The 22983-nt window shown below is 43.2% G+C and overlaps 1 protein-coding gene across 7 annotated transcripts in view; it reads right to left on the reverse strand.

Annotated features, from left to right (window-relative positions):
• The window catches only part of PRKAG2 (protein kinase AMP-activated non-catalytic subunit gamma 2), a 212908-nt gene that overhangs the window by 46730 nt on the left and 143195 nt on the right, over positions 1-22983 (reverse strand). For 6 of the 7 annotated variants that reach the window (XM_039570812.1, XM_039570818.1, XM_039570826.1 and 3 more), the window contains 2 exons: positions 20763-20977; positions 545-626 (listed from right to left, as the gene is read on the reverse strand). In XM_039570812.1, the coding sequence (XP_039426746.1) occupies positions 545-626; positions 20763-20977 (297 nt within the window). Of the gene's footprint in view, positions 1-544; positions 627-891; positions 987-20762; positions 20978-22983 lie in introns of those variants that run through there. The other variant, XM_039570849.1, reaches the window with a different exon arrangement.

The raw sequence follows: 22983 nt of genomic DNA on the forward strand, positions 1-22983 counted from the left end.
ACACTCTGTCAGAACTGCAGCTCTTCAGAGCACAGCAAAGAACAACCACAGAGCGCAGCCACATAAGGAAAATTCAGTGTACAGCTGCCGCTTTGAACAGATGTATGTGCTGCCATACGGAGTGGAAGCTTTAGTTGAAAGAGCTTTCCATCACTGCTCTCAAAGTCTATATTTGGTATCGCAGACGTATTCGAGGAGAACGGGTGTTTTACGGGGAGGAGGAGGTGTGGGTGCCATGAAGGCTGCGTTCCCCCGGAGCGGGACCCAGCCGGCGGCAGCCGCGGATCGGGCACGGCCCGGCGGCGGCACCGGCACAAAAGCGCCGCAACGGGAACGACACGGGCACAAAAGCACCGCAGCGGCATCGGGCTGTCTCCGCGGCCGGAGAGGCTGCGACCCGCCCCGCAAGGACACGGCCTGGGCACGGCGCATCCCCCGCTCCTCGCCGGGGATCCCCCGCTCCCGTGTCCCCGCCCGGACCCTGCCGGGCGCGTGGGTGTCCCCAGCCCGCCCCCGGCCCCCCGCTGCTGCCGTGGATTTTTACCTTCATCTTCGAGCTCTAGTTTCTCCAGCATCCCTTCGGAGGCGGCCGGGAGCTGCGAGGGAGCCGGAGCCGCTGCCGCCGCCTGCGGGAGGGAAGAGAGGAGAAGGAGATGAGCATCCAGGCGCGGACTCACCGGCCCCGCGGCGGCATCGGGCGGGGAGTGGTAGCGCGGAGCGGGCGGAGGGAGGGAAGGCGGGACGGCGGCTGCTGCCCCTCGGCCTCCGCACACGCTGCCGCTCGCACACACCGCGGGGGAGGAACCGGGGGGAGGAACCGAGGCTCGCCCTCCCCCAGCCCATGAACCCCCGGGTGAAGCCCCGGGCTCCCCCCGGGCTCCCCGGCCGTGCCTCCTGCGGGCGCCGCCTCTTCCCCGCTCGGCGGGAGCGGCTCCCCAGGCGCCCGTTCGCAGGACGGCGCTTCCCGCCACGCCTCGCTGCTCCCCCCTCCCCCCGGCGGAGCGGTTGGTACGTTCCGTTTTGCTGCAGTCAAGCCCGTTGGTCAGCGGCGGGAGGGGGAAGGAGCTACCACTTCCGCGTGGAAAAGGGAGGGCGAGGAGGGGGAGGTTTAGTGCCCTGAGAGCTCTGCCGAGGCCGCTGTCTCTCGCAACCCGTTCCTCAGGCTCGGTTGTTCTCCGGGCTGCTCTGGACTAGAGGAGTGCGAGAGAAGGTGAAGCGGGGGAAACCCTTCTCTCCCCCCGCTAGTGGGGATTGGTACACTCCCGCGCGTTCACCTGCGAGGCAGCGGCGGGGAAGCGGACGGTTCCACTGCCCCCCGGGGGGTGTAGGGGTGTTGAGGGAGGTTCCCCTGTGTGTGACGGGAGCTCCCGCAAGTGCGCCGAGCCGCTATCCCGCTCCTGGGGTGCCCTTTATCCCGGGATACCCGGTCTGTCCCGGGGTACCGCCATCCCGGGGTCCCCGCTCTATCCCGGGATACCCCCTCTATCCCGGGGTGTCCTCTTTGTCGGGACACCCGCTCTATGTCGGGATACCCCTCTATCCCGGGATACACGCCATACCCCTCTATCCCGAGGTGTTCCCTATCTCGGGATACGCGCTCTGTCCCAGGGTACCCGCTCTGTCCCAGGGTACCCGCTCTATCCCGGGGTACCCGCTCTGGGCACGGGCGCGCTCGTTCCCATTTAAAACAATTCCAGATTAAGTTACAATTCAAGATTAGCCCGAATGTCGGCGTCTCCCGGGTACGCGGCGCGGCTCTGCCCTCCCAAAGCCGCCCTGGCAGCAGAGACTGAAGGACGAGGTTCACACCACGGGACGCTTCCGTTTACGAGGGATGGGATTTACTGCCCCCAAATTTGCATCAGAGCCCCTAAGCCAGGCTACGGCAGAAGCAAGGGAAATAAGAAAATATTCGAAATAGATTCGTCATTTACATTTATTTTGACGGTGAGGTGTGGTAAGCTTTAGCTGGGCTTCCTTAACGGTAATGAGCAGGTCCCCACTGGCTGCTTAGGAAGCTCAGCACGACCAGTTCAGGCACAGATGCTGTAGAAGGGGATAAACAGATTATTTCTTTGGCAATAGCAGCAGATCTTGTGGGCAGACACACATGGATGGTACTCCAAAGGAGTCACAGGAGCCATCAGGGAACATTTTAAACCTACTGGTCCCAAGGGGAAGCTCACGTTTCAAAAGTTCAGCAAGCCCTTCAAGGAGGGAAGGTTGATTAGACCTAGGACAGCACAGTAATGTGCATAAAACGCAGGGAAATATGAAAGATAATGAAAATAAAACTATGATGGGGAGAGAGTGCCAAAATTTATGGGAAAACAGAAAGCCGTCTTGTAATTTCTCAAGTCCAGTGAAGCTTCAAGCAAGAAAACTAACTGTTGGTGACAGCTTTTTTCTTTTCCCAAGCTGCCTCTTTCTAAGGACACTTCTAAGGATATATGAGGAAGTTAACAATAGCCAGTTCTTCTTTACTGTAAAGATCCTTTGAAAATAAAATTCTAGAGTATTTCATTCATAGGTGTATTTTTAAGACACTTATAGGATTTCAGTAAATGTTCTAACTGACCACTCACACAAGATACCAGAGCAGTTCATATTAATTTATAATATTTTCAGCCTACTAATCAAAATGCTTTGGAAGCTTTTAATTATCTCTGTGAGCTAGCTGTAACAGCTCTAAATTAATTATCTTCCTTATCGTGTACCTTGATAGTGATAAGAATTTTTAACATCATTTCCTAACCAAAGGAAGAGAAGAAGATGACCTATCTGATTGGAAATAACTGCCTTGATTTTATTTATTTTTTTTTATTTACTCCCCATAATTATCTAGTAAGCACTAGCCATGAGGAAATGTAGCTGGAAGTGACACTGAGACTTGAAAGGTGTGCATTGAATTTCACCTGCTACAGAACATGATATGTTCATAAGAAGTCAGTTAAGCCTACACTGTGCTGTGAACCTCAGAGCTCACTGCAAGATTGGGGTTTTACAGTGGCAGAATCTACATCCAGACTAAGAGTACTATGAGAAACTCAGCATAATAAAAAGACAGTAATTTAATATACAACAGAGATTTGTAATGGAAACATGTTGTACCATCCACACTGCTCAAAAAAGAAACCCAAAGGAAATGGAGAACTAAAGGCTGAAACCCCATCCTTCAATGTGCCTGCAGTCTCACGATTTGTTTAAACCAATTTTGGCACAAGCTGCTGATCATGGCGTTCCTTTTGCTCCTCGCTTTGCTTTCTGGCTCCTTTTGGCTTGTAGGCAACACAGTGACTCAGAACAGGAAACTGATGCAGCTGAAAACCAAAGGGACTAAAAGAAAAGATTGGGTTTTATCCAGATCAGCTCCTGATCCAACTCACTGTTTAGTTGTATCAGCACTGGCACACAAATTGTCTAGGGCAGGAGTGACAGTGGGACCACACCTTCTGGGAACAACCCACTCTTAAGTCAGCCTAAATCATGGTCAACACACTGTCCTGTTCGTTGTGGACAGGATTAGACAAATTAGAAGATCTTTTCAACAGTATTGTCTCTATACAAACTCCTTCTGTAATTTTACACAAGGATTACTGGGTAAAGATAAAGAAAAAATGTTTCCTTAAAAGGACCTGTAATTTCCAGTAGGGTGATATTATATATTGCAACATTTCCTACCTGGGTTTTCTGTGCCTATTTGTTCTACTGCCACAGAAGGTTTCCCTTAACTATAACCAAGGGATTTATCCAAATTATACTTCAAAAATTTGCTATCAGAGTGTATCAGGTAACCCATTTTAACTGTTTGAGATACCCACTGCAACAGGACAGTACACGCTTGTATCCTAAATACTGCCAGGCAACATAAATGCTAGAGAGAAAAGTTAAGAAGAGAAATATGTGCAAACCCAAAACTGCCTGAATACACTTTTTGTTTGCCACATTTTTACAGGAATGCTATTTATGCCAAAAAACCCCCACAGACCTACAACACAACCTTAATACAGCAGTGGCATCAATCTTTGTAGAGACAAAGTAAAACAATTCATGGTTGATACAACAGCAAAAGTCATAAAAGGTAGATGTAAACAAAAGAGATTTTAAGATTTCTGGGAAGGCTGGAATGTAAATTTTAATTGGTAACTGCTTACTTTGTCTCTGGCTGTTTTCTTTAGCTTCCTAGGGTAAAGGGAGTGAGGAGTGACTAATACTCTGTGGAAGTAAAATCAGTCCTGTAAATTATAGATGCACTTATAATGAATACATTAAAGCTTATCTGATAATCTCTGTTTCTTTTTTCTGATAATCTAGGAGTCCTTTCAGTCCTGTGTCCTACTGAAGGAACATCATTCTTTATCATAAGAACATGCTAAGTATTTAAGCCATGGTTCAGGGACGTGAACCCTGATTAACATCAGCAGATCATCATTTTTTATATAGTTTCCTGTCATCTTGCCCTACACTCTTTGGTGTAACTTTGATTCCAGGATGTGTAAGAGAACAACTACCCCCATTTCAAGCAGATAAAGGGAAGAAGGATCATCAGTAACAGCCAAGGTGTGCACCCAAAGCCAAGGCACTCTCAGTCTCTCTAATGACAGGCTGGAAGTGCTGAGGGGAGCAGATGCAGTGTGAGTTCACTGGACTTCTGACACTTGCCTGACACACACACAAGCAAACCAGATTGTCTGGGTGAAACAACTGCTAAAGGTCACAACAATATTCTCAAGGAAGGTACTAAGATTTCTTTATCTAACTGGAAGGGTTTAAGAGAGGGTTCCACAGAGGTCTGTGTTCTGTCTAATATCATTCAGTGTTTCCACCGATGGCTCGATGAAGAAATAATGAATAATCTGACCACATTTTCAAATGACTCACAGTGACTCAGTGGTAAAAGAAGCTGCTCTTTTAGGGACAGCCTTAGAACTTGAAATAATCTTGAAAATTGCTGCAGTGCTTTGAAAAACAGGATGCACTTTAATATGGGTAAGTTGTGTGTGGGAATAAAAATAAAATGGGAAAGGACTGACTTTCAGAAGTCATGCAAGGAAAAGACCTGGGAGTGAAACTAAATGTGAGACTACAATGTCAGTTTCTTGGAAATTAAAAAAAAAAAATCACACTATTTACAAATGTGTTAAAGGTAAGACATGGAGCATCTGTTCTACACATTCCCTGGTTAGATGCCAGCTGGGATACTGCATTCAGTTTTAGGGATTAAACTGAAGAATGAACTAAGTCTAAAAAAAGGAACAGCAATGACCTAGGTGTTCAGAAAACATGACCTGTAAAGAAGAACTTGAAAACATCCCAGTTTCTTCATCTACAAAGGCAAAAAAAAAAAAAAAAAAAAAAAAAAGAAAAAAAAGAAGACGGAAGGAAAATACCTCAACAGTCTCCAAACATGATGTGTTTTTGCAAGAAGAAAAATGATTAATTATCTTCTGCGTCCACTGGTTATGGGATGAGAAGTTATCTACTTAGCCTTTAGCAAAGAATTCTTAGGTTGGACTTTGGGAGAACTTTCTGAGTGCAACAGAAGTGAAGCACCAGCATGTTTTGCTGAAAAATACTCTAAAATCTTCATCACAGGAGGATTAATAGGCTAAAAAAAATCTCATTTTTTCATTATTATTTCCATATAGTTGATTGTGTTGATGGGGGAAAATGAATTTTTAATGTCCCTTCCAGACTTGGGGTTTTTTTTTATTTTCTATATTTGTCCAATCTTTAGAAAAATATTTATAGTCTTAGTATGATAATTCAATGAGAATTCTTTATATGTACGTTATGTACAAAAACCAGTTTACTAAGCATCTAATACAAATGTAAATTTTCTTTTTCTCCCTCCCTTCAAAAAAGTAGCCTTAATCCTGAAAGAGAAAAATTCTAAAGCAAATATTGTCTGAGTACTAATAAAGATTACATATTGGTCTTTGGTGACTAGGTAGGAATAGAATGAATAACCTAAAAAAAGAAATGCTGCTGCAAGTCACAACTCTGTGTGGAACAGACTTACTCAGGCATTGCAACAAAAGTGTTACCTGTGCTTTATTTAGAAATAGGCATTTCCAGGTAAATTCAAGGCTGCCTTTCTCTTTCCTGATGGCTGAATATGGATATGCTGGGGTGCCACCTGCACAGCTCAGCAGTAAAACTGAATGTCCTTCCCAGCACTTCAGAAAAAAAAAAGCTACTTACCTTATAAAACCTAATGGATTGAAGAGCAACAGAAGGAATTCCCATCTAAATGCAAATCAAGGCAAAGCCATTTTGAATGCAAGAGTAAACTACGAATGGTAATTTTCCCACCATTTGCTACTGCTCCGTACTACAATTACAGTTCTACACAACTGAAGTAGTTAACAACTCCTCTCCTGATGAACTGTCAAAGAACAACTTACCATTTTTCCCAAATGTATGTCATAAATATGTTTATTCTCTTGCAATCTGTGCAAAATTAATTTAGAACACTTCCTGCTTATTTTTGGTTTACTTTAGCCTGGTTTGTGAAGTGGAAAAGGACAAGTTATTGGAGAGAAAAAGTTTTCATCTGCTGGTTAAACTGTAAATTAAACTCCTGCTTGTTTTTTGCTATAGTGTGGTAACTGATACCAGTGGGTTTATGACAGCTGAGAACACTTTAATCAGTGAGGCTGAGGTCAGGATCCCAGCTTGGATCCCTTCTGTATTTGAAAATGCCACCTGTGTGGTACAAATGCTGACTGGAGTGGCAGTCCCTGAGTCTGTGGGGTGTTCGAGGATACGGTCCCAGCACAGAGCTCCGGGTCTGGTCTGACACGGAGTCCTCTTCATCTCAAAAAGCTCAGAGTGAACAAAGCAGCTGAGCAGGAACTGTAGTTTCTACCTTTTATTCTAAAGAAAGTCTGCTCCAGCACCAAACAAACCAGTAAGGAAGGGGATGCTTCATACAAAATACTGGATTCGGGTTTTTATTTCCCATATCCAGAAGGAATGCAATAAAAATTGCTTTGGTCTTAAAAGGCTTTTGAAATATTAAATGCTCTACTCACGTCAGTGCATACTGTGTGTAATGAAGGTGGCTCAGATTTTACAATTTGTTTAGAACAGGGTAACCAAGCCCCATTAAAAAGCCTGTCACTGACAATGTTCCCCACTGGATCCTTACTGGATTCAGCTGGGTGCTCTGTCCCTAATCTGAGAGGCCCTCGACGAATTAGGGGCACACCTGTCCTGCAGCAGATATGAAAGTGAGGGAGCAAGAGTATCTAGTCTAAATGTATTTCTAGTATTTACAGTGAGGCTGAAAAAGCTCTAATGATTTCATTTCGAAACAGCTCAGACAGAGTCTACCATTGGATAAGAACTCTACCCTGAAAGGATTTTTTTACTTCATCCCAATATCATCAGAATATGACTCACACAGTGATCCAAAGCAGGAGCCTTTTGGCATGGAATACAGAAGAACTGTATATTGCTTTTACATTTTATAACGAGCCTCCTGCTACAGGTATCCTCCCACATAACAGTAGCTATGATATTAATTACTTTACAGAGTTAATTGTTAGTGATAAGCAGTTGAGGATCTTTAGCAGGCCAAATGGGTAACATAAATGGAACAACAATAAATTTTAGCCAAATCATTAATAATAAAAAAAAAAAAAGGAAATTTGGAGTGCATTCTGCACAAGGAAAGATGATGAAATGGACAATATTCTTTTCTACTAATTCCCCACTGCAATACTGAGTATTGAAATCTCCTTACCCTGGAGATACGTGAAATGAACGTGCAGAGAGATTTCACATTTTTAGTGGTGAGCCCTGCCTAAATATTTCTGTATGGAAATGAACTTGCATTTTAATCCCAGTGAGTTTTGTTCCTGACTTAATTGAGAACAGAAAAGATTTACAAAACTTCCTTTGATCTAACACCAGAAACAACCTATTTTACACACAAACAGTGTCCTCCAGCACCTCAGTTTAAGGCAAAAAAAATGGTCCCAGTGAGAGAAGAGTTAAGCACTTCTGAAAAATAAACTTCAAAGAAAGGAAAATATGAAGGAATAGACTAGATCCCAAGTGAAATTCTTAGAGAGAAGTCAAGGCAGGAGTGGAGAAGAGTCAGGATTTGTTTACATAACCTCTAATCTGTAGCTGTGTGTCTGATCCTGTATCACTCTGCTACTCAGCTAAGGTGGAGTTTTGAGTCAAGAATATCAGAGGCATTCTCTAGACGAGCCCTTGTGGCCAGCATTCCTTCCTCAGATTACTCATGTTGAGTATAGGTGGAGTCCAAATCAAAATTATCAGTGTGACATGTTATTAATCAAACAGCCCAACAATTTAAATCCTGTCCTTTTGAACACAACTGTGAAAGAAGTCAAGCGCTTGTGAGGAACCAACCTGAGTTTGTTACGAATACAGATGTCACAAGTGTTCTACCTGACTGCAAACACAGGAATGCCACTTGGTTTTTATCTCTTCCAGAGTTTTTAAGTGTTCTTGTAGTAAATATTTGTTACTGTATATGCTCAAAAAGACTTCAGCTGCTTTTACACATATGCTTGAGTGCTCCTTAGGCTCTTTGAAATAGGACCAACCTCTCATCACACTCAGGGGCTCAGTTAAGAGCAAGGGGAAATTATTGCGGGAGAGAGCTGCAGCAATCAGGTGCTAAGCCTGAATATAGTAGATATTTTCTTGTGAGAAATGTACATTTAAACAAACAGAACAGATTAAGATGCTACTAATGGTAAAAACAGGTAAGCATCCACTAAGTTGAAGTGAATGGAAAAGAAGAAAGTGAGCCCATATTGATGTGTGTCTTCATTTGCTGGCATTGAGTACAGGATTATTCGTGTTAGTTAAAGTTATGCACTTACTTAAGTACTTTAGCTGGATTGAGGCCAGAGTACTGATGAGTAATCTGCAGAACCGAGGCCACTGAGAATAACAAATGAAAAAAAAAATACTCAGAGCCAAATCTGATTCAAATAAACACATTTACTATCTACCATTTTGCTTTCTTCATCTTAGGGTTATATTTCAAAGCTCACTCATGAGTAGTGACTTCACTGTGTGAACACTTATTACACCAGCTTTCAGTGATATTTTTTAAACTTAAAATGAAACACTTTCCCCCATAAAAGCCTGAAGTTAATTGATACCACACTTGAGGCTTGAGTAAACTATGCAAAATTCTAGTAAACTACTTGTAGTACATCATCAAAATGTAATTTTAGAATCACAAAATGGTTTGGGTTGGAAGGGATCCTAAAGATCATCTTGTTCCAACCCCCTGCTCTGGTCAGGGACACCTTCCACTAGACCAGGTTGGCTCAGCGCCCCATCCAACCTGGCCTTGAACATTTTCAGAGATGGGGCAGCCACAACCTCAAGTCCAGTGCTTCACCAGCCTTACAGTAAATAATTTCTTCTTAAAATCTATTCTAAACCTTCCCTCCTTCAGCTTAAGACCATTTCCCCCTGTCCAGTCACTACACGCCCTTGTGAAGAGTCTCTCTCCAGCTCTCTTGTAGCCCCTTACGGCACTGGAAGGTGCTCTAAGGTCTCCCTGAAGTTCTTTCCATTCCAAGCAGCCCCAGCTCTCCCAGCCTGTCATTTTTATGACCATCAGCAGTTCTGAAAGGCTGGAATCAGATCTACTGAACCTGGACATCAGATGTAGGGCAGAGTTACAAGGGTGGCTTTCTGAGAAATACAGACAACCTTCTGCTCAGAGCTGAGTCACCCAGAACCTCAATAAAACTTCAAGAAATTTGCATGGACCTGGACTGAACAAATAACCCCCTCTGTGGCACGAGCTGCTGTGCCTCAAGGTGCAGGTAACCAGCTAAATAGGAAACTTTCTGCACTTTCTGCAGGGCTCACCACAACTGAGAATCCCAGGAGAGCTACAGAAGGAGCTTTTGGAAGCTCTCTCAAAGAGGCAGGCAAATATAATGATGTATTTTTTCAGTGAAGTTCTAGGAAGACTTTGAACACCGAGGAGAACTTCCTTGTAGCACTCAGGGCTTGTGTGTTTGCATTAGATTTCAAGCCCACCCTGCAGCTGACAAACTCGAGGCATGAATGCTATCAGGGGCCCCACTATAGCTTGTGAGGCCTGTTATCTCACAGTAGCTGCTATTATGCACAAAACCCCCAACATATTAATGAACTTCCTTCAACATACAGACTATGGTTGACCTGTAATCTCCAAGTAAATTAATTTTTCACTAAAAGCTGTTTTTCAGATGGCACTGAATGTGCATAGCTGGAGGAACCTAACCTTCCTGAATTCATTCCAGATTACTGCTGATCACTCCAGGCCTCATTTTTGTGTGCTGCCTCTTTTTTTTAATTGCTATGCACAAAATAATCTGCCATGACAGCAACATGCAATGGATATCTTCCTTCTGCCACACATGCTTTCCCTTTTAACAGCCTCTTAACTACATCCTTCCATCATTCCAGGTACACTGCCAGTGAAACCAGATTGTGTTCAGTGCTGGTTCTGTGGTTTGACATGCTCTGGAAGGGCTGAAACAAGGGTTGTGCTGAGCAAGAAGCGTATCAAGCACCTGAGCTCAATGTTTCATGACTACAAACAAGATCATAAAGGGACATGCAAATAGTGGTAAGGCTTTTCCCTGTATTCCAGGAAGTAGAACTGAAAAAAGTGAAATGAGTTCCACACTAAGGAGCAGGGATACACCTCCAGCAACCCAGCCACCATGCTCATGTTCCTGCAGAGCTGGTAGAGATGCAGATACAAAAGTTTAGTCATGGGCAGTGGATGCTTTCAGTGTGGATATGTCAAATGCTGGGTTCACAGCATGTAACCTTAGATGCAGATTGAGTCTGTAGTTAAATGTCGGCGAAGAGCTGAAATTATTTCTTGACATGCCTCCCTGGGGCTCAGAAGAGCAGCTGACTTCACAGTGATCTTTTGTGTAAATCTTGATGTGCTCTGAAAACATGAGGGCTTCCTGGCCACAGTTACAGCCTGGAGTGTAAAAGCTTGTTGCTACAAACTTTAAACACAACAGATTCTATCTTAGATAGAATCTGCTTAGCTTATCTTAAGCCACTTGCAACTCCTGTTCAAAAAATATCTGAGTTAAGTATAATTTTTTAATGTATTTATCACTAGAACATTTCTGACTTAGAGCACTGTAGCCCCATTTTTTTATAAATGGGAAACTGAGGCACTGAGAGACCAAGTGACATGGGGCTGCACAAGTAATCTCTGATGGTGCAGATGGTTGCAGCCAGGTCTCCTTGATCAGCTGTTGGCATTATTTTTCTCCTCTTTAAACTCTTGCTTTCCTTAATGACTCTGCAACTGAAACCCTCAGTGAATTCCAAGATTTCTTCCCTGAAACAGCAACAGCCAAATGCTCGAGGTCATGAGAAAAAGAAGGCCGAAGAACACATCCGTATCTTCAGAGTGTAACCTCTGTACCTATAAAATCTTTGATGATGGAAGAAACTACTTAGTAACCTGTTTATATTGTACCATAGCCATGCCCTCATGGCATACTCCAGGAAAGACAGTTGTGCACTTTCTGTGTCAACTATTTTGTATCAAGACTCGTGCGGCCAGCAGGACTGGGGAAATGATTGTCCCTCTGTAGTCAGCACAGGTGAGGTCACACCTCAAGTGCTGTGTCCAGTTCTGAGCTCCTCACAAGAAAAACATTGAGGGGATGGAGCGTGTCCAGAGAAGGGCAGTGAAGCTGGAGAAAGGTCTAGAGAGTGAGTTCTGTTAGCAGCAGCTGAGGGAGCTGGGGGGTTTTGCCTGGAGACAAGGAGGCTCCAGGGGAGACCTTATCACTCTCTACAGCTCCCTGACAGGAGGGTGCAGCCAGGTGGGGTTGGGCTCTGCTCCCAGGCAACCAGTGACAAGACAAGAGGCCATAGCCTCAAGGTGCATGAGGGGAGGTTCAGTTTGGACATCAGGAGGAATTTCTTCATGGAAAGGGTTGTTAAACATTGGAAAAGAGGCCCAAGGAGGTGCCGGAGTCACCATCCCTGGAGGTGTTCAAGAAATGACTGGATGTGGCACTCAGTGACCAGTCAAAGGTTGGACTCAATAATCTTAGAGGTCTTTTCCAGCCTGAATAATTCTGTGATTCTGTATTCCTCACAGTGCTTCCTAAGAGATCAGCTTTGGCAGTGTCCTGTTCCTGTGTGCAGGATGTCTGTTGGGATGTACTTTTGTGCAGTTGTTTCTGGCAGCCTCAAGGGAAAGGGATAGGAAAGGGGTCAGGTGTCTTCTCTCATAAGTTGTGTCTCCATCTGTAGCTGTTCCCATTTACACAAGGAGCTCGGTCCTGAGGTAGGACACACCATGAATGTTTCCAAGTAAATACAATCCTGACACCCAAAGAAATGCCAGACACACAACAGCAGGCAGATAGCCATCTTCCAGCTGCCATCCTCCCTGCCACTCAGTCAGCAGCATTTGTCACCAAGAGCTCTCCTCTCCTCTCCTCTCCTCTCCTCTCCTCTCCTCTCCTCTCCTCTCCTCTCCTCTCCTCTCCTCTCCTCTCCTCTCCTCTCCTCTCCTCTCCTCTCCTCTCCTCTCCTCTCCTCTCCTCTCCTCTCCTCTCCTCTCCTCTCCTTTCCTCTCCTCTCCTCTCCTCTCCTCTCCTCTCCTCTCCTCTCCTCTCCTCTCCTCTCCTCTCCTCTCCTCTCCTCTCCTCTCTTTTCTGAACCTTTAATATTTTCCTCTTTTCTCATCCTCTGTCCTTCAGCTTCCTTTCTCATCTTCAGTACCTGCTGTTGTCATTTTTAAATGTTTTAATAGACCATAAAAATTGCACAAAGACCCTGATCCAGCAAAGTGACTTGACACACACACTTAGCTTTAAGTGCTCCAGTACTGTTGACTCCAACAGAGCTACCACTGTGCTTAAATCCAACCACACATTTAAGTGTTTTCCTGGATCAAGGCCATCACCACATTGACATCAGCCAGAACAAAACAGCACCTGAGATTCAGCAACATAAATACATAGCAACCCCAACCAAACCCAGTGCTGTAACCTTCAGGTTACCTTTCCTCAGTGCCTTCTGTCATTGCTAACTCTGTTATGGCTACACTTAAAATCTCTTCTGCAGGCATGCACTGGAGGTAGTGTTTAGGAACAACCCTGCTTAAGCCAATGCTTTCTTACAGTTTTAGAATTTGCCTGGCCTGTTTTGCTAGATCAGGCTCTTGGACAACGAGGTCCCCAGGGCAAAAAGCATGTTTATTTTTCTGCTTGAATCATATGTGCTCATATACCACAAAATAGCAGTTAATAACTTTCTGTTCAGAGGTACAAGGAAGAAGATTCTCTACATACCACAGATGCCCTGGCTTGTGCAGTTGCAAGTGACAAAGTATGATAAATCAAAATTTCAAAAGTCTAAGGTACTAACCTTAGCACTGGCAGTTTACTGTAACCCTAAACATGCAAAAAGACTAAAGTAATCCCTCCCCTCTTGAATTCTGCTCCCTTCCTTTGTTTTGCTGACCTTCTCCCTCCATTACTTTATCTCTTTTATTCTCTGTTGATTACTTCACTGGTTTACGCTTCAACTTATAAACCCCATATGGTAGGAGACTTCTCCTTTGTTAATCATAAAATAAGATTATGCACACCTTGGGCCCTGTACAAATCATTATTGTCTTCCTACAAATGCTTTCCACATGGCCACACCCTCAGTTCCAGCTGAGAACTGAGCTGCTGTTGTGAACAAGCTCAAAGAATAAATATTTTGCATTCATTTCACCAGCACAATGGAAACATTTTTCCAAGCTGCTGCCAAGATGGTATCTAGTCCTTCTCTGAGTCAGCAGCCCATGCAGCTGACTTTCAAATGGCCAGACTTGCTTGATTGTAATCTTAAAAGAAAAAAAACAAACCAAAAAACAAACCAGCTGCATTTTTAAAGAGCTGTTTTGCTCTCCTCTTGCACAAGCAGGTAGTGACACTATAAAATGTGAAAGCTGAGAGAAAGAAGGCAAACAGGAGTGAGCCCTTTTTGGGTTGTCTCCTTTATTTCTCCTAACTTCACCAGTTTATTTCATCCAGTCAGAGGAAGGCATTGGGGAATGTTGTGAGGAAGTGAGAAAGGAATACGACTGCTTTACACAGAAAATTTCCTTCTGGTATCAACCAGCCTTTTACATTCTTTAAAGATCTGTTGTCCATTAAAGACAGTGCATCTAAAAATAAAATACAGTCAAAACTGAGTTAAGGGAGATGAAGATGATTAGGAATTCTAGGAGTTCCCTTCCATAAGAATTTTTTCCTTATTCTTAGGTCACTTTCCCTCTAGTCTGATCCAGAAGCAGGAAAGGTACAACCAAACAGGTTCAAAGCTGTGTATCTCTCTTCCATTCTCATGGAAAAACTTTGGTCTACAATCCCTACTGCTTTATGAATTAACAACCCTGATGGTGGATAATTTCAGTGTTCCAAAATTGCCCAGATACAGCTGGTAAGAAACTGTCACTGACCCTGCATGAAACTGCAGCTTTATATTAAATCACAGAGTAGACATCCGGCTTCTAATCACTGATGGAGGTCACTCTTACCAGAAGTTCTGATCTTCTAAGCAGAATAACAGGATGCTTATTAAATTAACAAGTCTAAAATTCAGAAAAAAAAGTGCCATGAGAAATCAGTTCAATGGGTAACATGAGGCTGTCCCTCCAGCACCCTCTTACATCATGGTACTTAACCAAAAGGTATCTATTTATATAGACACACGAGGCCAGATCCTTAGGTTTAGCCTTTTTATACCATGCATAGTGCAGGATTTACGGTGATAAAAGTAATTTAGGTTTAAGCTACTGACTCTGTCTTCAGGGTGCTGGGGTCATGATTTTGCAGTACCAATGAGTATCTTTAAAAAGCCCCAGAGATGCTCTACTTTTAATTGCCTTAGCTACTTATAGCCTCATGAGAGCTGTCGAAGCAGCTGGGAATTGACTGGACTCAGCATGCTGGATATTCATCCTTTCCACCTCACCTTCCTCCTTTTGATCTAGGACCAGGAGGAACAGGAATGGTAGGACTTCATGTCATTAAAATAAATTCTCCACTGAGTGAACCCATAGATAGTAAATTAAATTATTTCTGTAGCTGCAGAAAAAGCCTAAAGTTGACACAGATGCACATTTCCTTAGGGCAGAAAAAATCATCTTTATGCAATAAAATTTCTCTGCATTGTAAGACTGATTGCATGAATCTGGACACTGCAACCAGAATACAAATATATGAGGACACCAGTGTTTCAGGAGGTTGTGGTTGAACATTTTTTCTTTTAAAACAAGTAAGTAGCTTTAAAAAAAAACCCCAACAAATCAGTATAAAAGGGAAAACAAGATGCTTTTTGCATATTCTAAATACTAAAATGGGAGAAAACCACCAAATGGGATACAAAAGATATGGCTAATAGGGAGAAAGTGAAGTGGGGAAACAGAACATTAAAAAAATGGGAGCTGTAATTAAAAAGTGCGATACAGCTGAAGCTTTCTATTTTTGTAAAGTTCAGATTCAAATGAGCTGGTTCACTTATTCTTTATGTTGCACTAAATCTCACTACGGACTTTCCAACCATATTAAATAATTCTCCTATGAATTTATATTCGATTCAGTGGAGCCAGCATGATGCTCTGTCAAAGGAGACTGAAATCAAAATCAGGTGGGTCCAAACATTTTCCCAGGAGTATTTTCATAATTGTTGTAGAGCTCATCGCAGAGTGATTCCTTTACTGGGTTTGCAACTAATTAGTAATGTGCTCACTATTGGAGAAATATTTTAAATTTAAACACATTTTCACATGGATAGCAACAGTTCCCATAGGGAGAAAGGATTAAGCAAGGATAGCCTGTTAGAGCCCCTGGGATCTCTTAGGGAACACAAGCACCTACCCGAGTGCTGCTATTAAGGCACTTAAAAGAAGCCTGGACACACCAGCACTGCCAGAGCTTTGTCACTGCTAAATGAGAGCCTTTTGGGCTCTAATTTTGGTGATCAGTTCACTGTGGTGTGAATCACAGCTGAATCTCAGTAATGTCTTGGCACTCTCATACACTGCCTTAAACCACACAAATGCTGAAATAAGTTTTGGTACGCTGGAAAACTGGATTCCTTTATCCCCTGCCTGTACTGTTTTGGGTTTTTTTTAAGACAACCTCAGAATCAAAGAACACTTTTCTGTTCTCTTCATCAGATTTCAATCTCTTTACTCACCCAGCAGATTATGGAGCTCTGATAGGTGGCTTTTTGGAGAGAGCCAAACCAAAGGACCTGCTGCACACATCCTGGCTCCCAGGCTCCTTGCCAGCACAGGGTGTGATGTAACAGCCTCTCACGCTGAACAAGTTAACAGCCCTGTTTTGGAGTTTACTACATTTTGGCTAAGAAACAGCATGAATAGCTTTGCAGGGAAGCGCTACTGTTTAACAAGCGAGTAGCTGCAGGAACAATCTGGTTTCTCCCTTTTATCCAGGACTGGAAGAGAGTCCCAGCTGTACATTACGTCTCTCCTCTCCCATATGCTGGACCAGCAAGGACTGTGCAAAATGAATACAGACCAGACTCCCTTCTGTGTGCTCTGTCTGCAGTTTTAACAGGACTCAGTCACACAAGATAAGAGTAAGTCTCTGACTACCTTCTGGCTGACTTTTCCTCTTGTTAAGAACACTCTGGGACATTACTTGGCTTGAAAGTTATTTGGAGGACAGTGGCTCACTACACAATCATATGGAAAGGACCCCTTGTAGGCATGTTCTGCCGTTGTCACTTCTTGCAAGCAGAGGAAGCCCCAGCCTTGTCTTCCACCAAAAGAGACCTCAAGGACAACACTCCAATCTGGAGCCAGCACCTTCTGGCCTGGGCTCCTCTCATGTTGGGAAAGGGGAAACCTGTAAGGGCCAGGAAATGAGGTACCACAGAAATGCTTGTGTTTGCAGGGAATAGTGGTATTTTCACAGTGTCTTATGCATCAGGGGAAGAAGAAAGGATGAAAGAAAAGGATCCAGCCACATAATGCCCAATGTACCACACTCCACTTCAAAATATGGACAAGGTGGAAACGGCGCAAACACGTTCGTTACTGAATTTGCAACCTCTCTGCATTCCTTTCATGGTTCGTAATGTCACACTAGAGAAGAGTTATCATTTACCACTTACTGCCTGAAGGTTACACCATCCAAACAACACAAGGCCAAAGTACAGAGTCCTGAACTGCATTGTGAAAAATCAAGTTGCTCCTTTACCGTTTAATGCAGCGCACAGTAATCTCTAGGTACAGCTTTGATCTCTTATCAGCTGAATTTCTCTTTATAACCTTCTAACTCAGCCACTAGGAACACCCACACACGCAGGGGAGAGCCTGACAGAGCTGCTGCAGTGGTGTGTGACAGCCCCAGCACTTCCAGCTTTGGGCATCTAAAGCGTGCCTAGGTCAGTCAATCCCTTCACAGTCAGCACCGGAGGCTCCTCAGCCCCCTGGGGATCTGATTCATCCTCTGCAAATGCCTCTCTGGGGGATACAGAGACAAGTGGAGCTACCGAACTCCCAGCTTAAGCAGCTCAGATAGGTTTCTAAACTTAGGCGGGATAAATCCAGACCTTGGTGATTACCACAGACACCCATTTAGCATGAGGTTAATTGCTTAGCTTTGTGTACTGTGTTGAGATCATACTCACTGAAGGAGGATCTCCCTCTCTGAGGAACTGCCTCCTGCTATTTATCCCCGCCCCCGAATCAAAGGCTTAAAAATCACATCAAAATACCCACTGTTGGAAGTGCTACTACAACATGAAAGGTTTTGGTTATATCTGCTGGGAAATAAGTATTTTTATTCTTCCCTCCATGTCTTCTCTCTTACTGAACAGATTTAACCATTCTGCACCTGAGTCTCAGACAGGTAAAAAACAATTTCAGAACCAGCTTTAAATGCCATCAATTATAAAAATGGGCTAAGACCAATTCCAAGTCCTGATACTGCATCTTCCTATAGTCATCTGTTCTTCTGATTTGTTTGGGTTTTTTTAAAATAATATATTTCCGTGTCTGGGTCCAAGGGTTCCTCTTTCCTACTGCAATATATATGGCAATCATGAATCATTTGTAATAGTTCTGGGGTCTCACACATTATCATTACCAGTTAAGCAATGTAATAAGTAAATGAGATTTAAGTTGACAGAGCCCTGTAGACAAGAGTCAACTTCTCATTTCAGATGTCAACATAGAAGCTTCCATATCATTAAACTGATCACCTAACAGCATGGCCACTATGAAACCGTTTATCATATAATTTATAACGTATTTTTAAAATAACTGAAATTGTTCTGCCAGCAAATGGTGATGTAAGTAAAGAAGAAATTGAGTTTGCCTCTTACAGATTTGTTTATGGCACATGATTGTGAAATGATGTATTTACGAACACACAGCTCAGAATAAATGAAATGCTTGAAATACAGTACTCAAGTCAAGAATGTTTATCTACTGCTATTGTATTTGCAAAGGAATGTTGGGTCAATAATTTGCAGGGATTGAAAGACAGCAGTCCTGAGGGAACACTCATCAGCTTCAGATTCATGTCCTCCTGCGGGAACTCAGCCTTTCTCTCTAACAGTGTCTCCTTCTAGAAGAGAATGGCAAATCTAATCTCTCTCTCCAGTCTCTGTTGAAAATTAAATATCCAGAGCTTTGTTCCTCACTGATCTGTGGCTGCTGACATTTATTGCCAAGTAAACCAAAACCCTAATGATTCACTGGCAGCTCTGCACACTCACTGCTCTCAGACATAAATGAGTACAGAGGGTACCAGACAATCAGGTGCTACACATCCCATGTATTTCTGTATCTTCTGAAGAGGAGAGAATTGAGTCCAGCATTCTGAGTTACCCCCCCAGACTCTCTCTTGTACACATATACAACCACAACTGTTCATAAAAACCTGCTGAGAATTTTGTTTCTTTATTCTGGCATCTTGTACTCAGCTTCATGTTTTCTGAATCAGCAGATAATCAAAACCAAAACAAACTTTGCGGTCTTTCAGTCAGCGGAATATGCTAAGATTATGCTGTTTCCTCACTTCTATTCTAACAGGTACAAAAGACTCTTCTGTAGCTGCATAACACAGATAAACACATTCATATGCAAATAATATAACTGATTGACTAAAACCTACCCAAAACATTTTTCTATCCTACAAACCTTTGGGTTTGGTCAGTATATTCCCAAGAATATATTGACATGGAAAGGCAGTGAGCTGGCTGGAGCAAAACTACTGCTGGGGTTCCCTAACTACAAATGTAGGACTCATTTTAATACTTAAATGATTTACTTTTGCACAGCAGAAGAACAGAAAGTCTGTAATTTGTAGGGAGAGTTTGGCTTGCTTGATCTAAAAAAACAAAGGTTGGCTACTGGTAAAACAGGATGTAGCAAACAATGAATGAAAACGGCCATTAATTATAAGAGCAAATAGTTATAACCTGTCCATGAAAAAATGAGATTGAAAACCAGAGACTTCCTAAAACAGGGCAGGTGTTTTATGGGATGTGTGTGAACGACTTTGACATGGCACATGAACTCTGATCCAGGACCCAAATGCTTTCAGCATCACATCAGCTGCTGCTACTGGAGGTACCTCACACAAAAGCAAAAAGGCTTTGGGATTGCTGTGTTACCGTGTTCAGATCCTGGAACAACTTTCCCATGGGTGAGTGGGAGGAAACTTCCTGCTTTTAAATAAATCACTGAGAACTGGAACAAAACAGAATTTGTAGCAACTGACCTTGTGAACCTGTATGCCCTTTGCAGTTCTACATGTCTAGATACAGAAAATGTTGAAGATTTTGTATTTCAGAGGGAAAAAAAGAGAAAAAGCTGGGCAAGGCAGATGCAGGGTAGTTTACTCTGGTGACATGTCATGGTCTGCTGGTTCCATGAGTCAGAGGAATGGAAAGATACAGTCAATGTGAAGGAATTAACACAAAAGGGAAAATGGGCAAAATGGCAGAGGAGAAAGAAAAGGAGCGTGATGCCTCTGCAGCTCAGGCTGGCCAAGGGAGAGGGGAGGAGGCACAGAGCCATGCAGTACTGGAAAATATCAGAGGCTGGAATTCATGTATTCCCAGGAACTGCTGAGTTCATGCATTACCAGGAACTGAAGAAACCACTCTTATGAAGACACCTGTGCTATGTGGAAGGCTGGATAAATGCCCTGGTAGAGCTGCCCTTCTTTTTCTACTCTCTGAGCTGGGGCAGGAGGTGTGATATCGACTTGTGCTATTAGTCACCAGCTGTTCCAGTCATCTCAGACTCCAGAGGCAGCAGGAACTCAGAACCCTGGCAGCTTAGACTTTGAATTTCTTTTTTATGTGCTCTCTTTGGCTGCTAACTCTCTCATCAGCTCTTCTTAAAAGGAGATAAAAGACAATCCTAAATAAAATTTTATCCATCTCTGGGGTGGCATCTCAGCAGTGTATGCCGAGATCTGTAGCCATTGCAAAACTCACTTTGAAGGTAGTGCAAAGATTAGTTACTAGTTAGGTAAATCAGAAGAGAGCCACCACCTCTGGATTCCCAATACCCTCCCAGCCAAATTCTGAAGGAAATTGAAGTAAAAGGCTTTGTTCTCATTCTGTCCCACAGTATGGACACACACTGCAGCCCATCAGTTGTACCACAAGACACAGTCCACACACAACCCTGTACATTTCCCAGTGGAAAATCGGACACAAGCTTTACTTACTGGTTTTGAGGTAGCACTGGGAGCTGGTGTCATGATGGGAGGCTTGGCTGCACTTTGAGATGGAGGCAGAGAAAATCTCTGCCCTGTGTCCGGAGGCGAGGAACAATGAATCCGTGTTTCTAGTCTCTCAGGCTCATGCTTATAGGATTCAAGAGGAAACGTGGGCTGCTTGGTCACTTGTGTTGGGGTAGATGGAGAAGAGGAGAGGCCAGAGGCTGTGAACAATAATGACCGAAGATCAGTTCAGGTGAAAAGCAGATGGAGATCTCAGCTTTACAGAAATCCTGTACTTTTTCATCACACTTCCCCAAACTAAAAGTATGGATTTCACCTCCTTGTTTATGAAAGGGAATCTCTGCCTTGCCACTAAAACTCTTAAGTTGGTTGAACTGTCTGATCCACTATAGGGAGGCACAGTGGCAGGATGGGAGGGCTGGAGGTTTGTGTTGTATTAACCTCCTGTCTGACTGCTTATTTCTAAAATGACACTCAGCATGGGTATTACTTTATTGTTGTCATTTTAATACTCCTGTGAGTATCAGGATTACCTTTATCTCATGGCACATGGCTTAAAAGCTTTAATGGTTGCTTTTTCTTCTTTTTCATTATTTTAACAGTATCTCAGCCAGCAGTTAAAATACAATCAGGAGCAGAGACAAAAAGGAACAGGGCATATTTCTTCTGAGCCTCAGTTTGCTTTCTGTAAAGCTCTTGTACAGCCTTTGTACAAACTAGAATTGTTTTCAGCAGCCTTTGAGGAGAAAGATTGATCTTATCTTCTGCCAAAAATCAGTGTCAGCAGCAGATAATTTCTCTTGTAAGCACCCTGTTTTTTATTTGACATGTGTATCTACCCCAGCTGTATTTTTGGTCATGTTCCTAGGGCAGGTCTGAATTGTGAACAGACAGATTTAAACTGTGTTTATTACCCATTTAAGAACCAGCAGACATCCACCACCAGTTAGAAAATTCACGTTCCAACATCTGTGTTTCTGGTTATACGTACATCAGCAAACCAAGGGTGGTTCTCTGATGCCAGCATAAATCAGGACAGACTTAGACGCATAAAAACTATGAGGCTGAACTGGGATATGTATTTTTAAGCAGGCTGTAAGACCTCTGAATTTGGTTCACTTCTTGTGCTTCCATAGATTTGTGTAGATGATCGGTTAGTCCAGAGGGGACTCAAGCCCATCAAAAGGGAGCAGATTAATGAGCATAAAATCCCAAGCCACTCAAAGGAGAGTTTGAGAACACAAGGATGCATCTTCATGGTCAGTCTGGGTCCTCAGTGTGAGCTTTCAGGGCTCCACCAGAGATTACTGCACCAGAGGTTTTTTCCTAAGATGGCAGACTTGGAACACTGGACATCAACAACTCAGGGTGGGATCTATTACTTGAAGAAACTATTACTCCTGACATATCTGGGGAAGAGTTAGCATCTTCTGTGTTTAAAGGAATTAACAGGTAATATGGGTAACTGTTCTTTAGCTATTATTCTTCTCTGAAAACAAACTTTCTTGATGGCTTTTACATAATAAGAGACAACTTTCTAATAATAGTCACTCAACATGAAACCTGCAAAATAATTAGGCTCTAATATGTTTTATTAGTTTATGGATTTAGTGGTATAGAGTACTGTATTTATTTCCTTCAAAGAAAATCCTAATTCTCACTGATAAATTTAGCTTTTCTGGAATCAAAAAGGTCCCCCTACTCAGTTCCTATCTTTGGTCCTGTTCCAAAATTGCAGCTGGACTTCCATTTAATTTCCTAAGGAGCCCTGCAGCTCTGCCAGTCAAGCAGCCACAGGCCCAGAGGAGACTGGGGTTGAATGCAGGTACAGATGTTGGCTGATGTGCCATGCCGTGGAGTGAGGCGAGAGTAACCACCCTGGCATTTTGAATGTCTTCAACCCCTGCTCATTTCAGGGGGACTGGAGAGTGTGTTCCACTTCCTTAAGGACTGAAAGGACACCTAACTTGCTTGTTCAGTTTTTGCTTACAGACAAATTTAAATAAGCTGTTCTGGGGAAGATGCTCCTCTGTGTTTTTATGGATGTACAAATGTTCCCTGAGTGCTGCGATTGGAGACTGAGGTAGCTGTAATCGATGCAAATGGAAAACCACTAAAAGGGAGAAAAACACCATTAGATCTTAAAGTCTTGCTGCTGGGATGTGTTCATCGTGTGCTAATGTATTCAGAAAGTCCACAAGAACCA

The sequence above is a fragment of the Corvus cornix genome, chromosome 2 (genome assembly GCF_000738735.6).
Source record: "Corvus cornix cornix isolate S_Up_H32 chromosome 2, ASM73873v5, whole genome shotgun sequence".
Taxonomy (NCBI): Eukaryota; Metazoa; Chordata; class Aves; order Passeriformes; family Corvidae; genus Corvus; species Corvus cornix.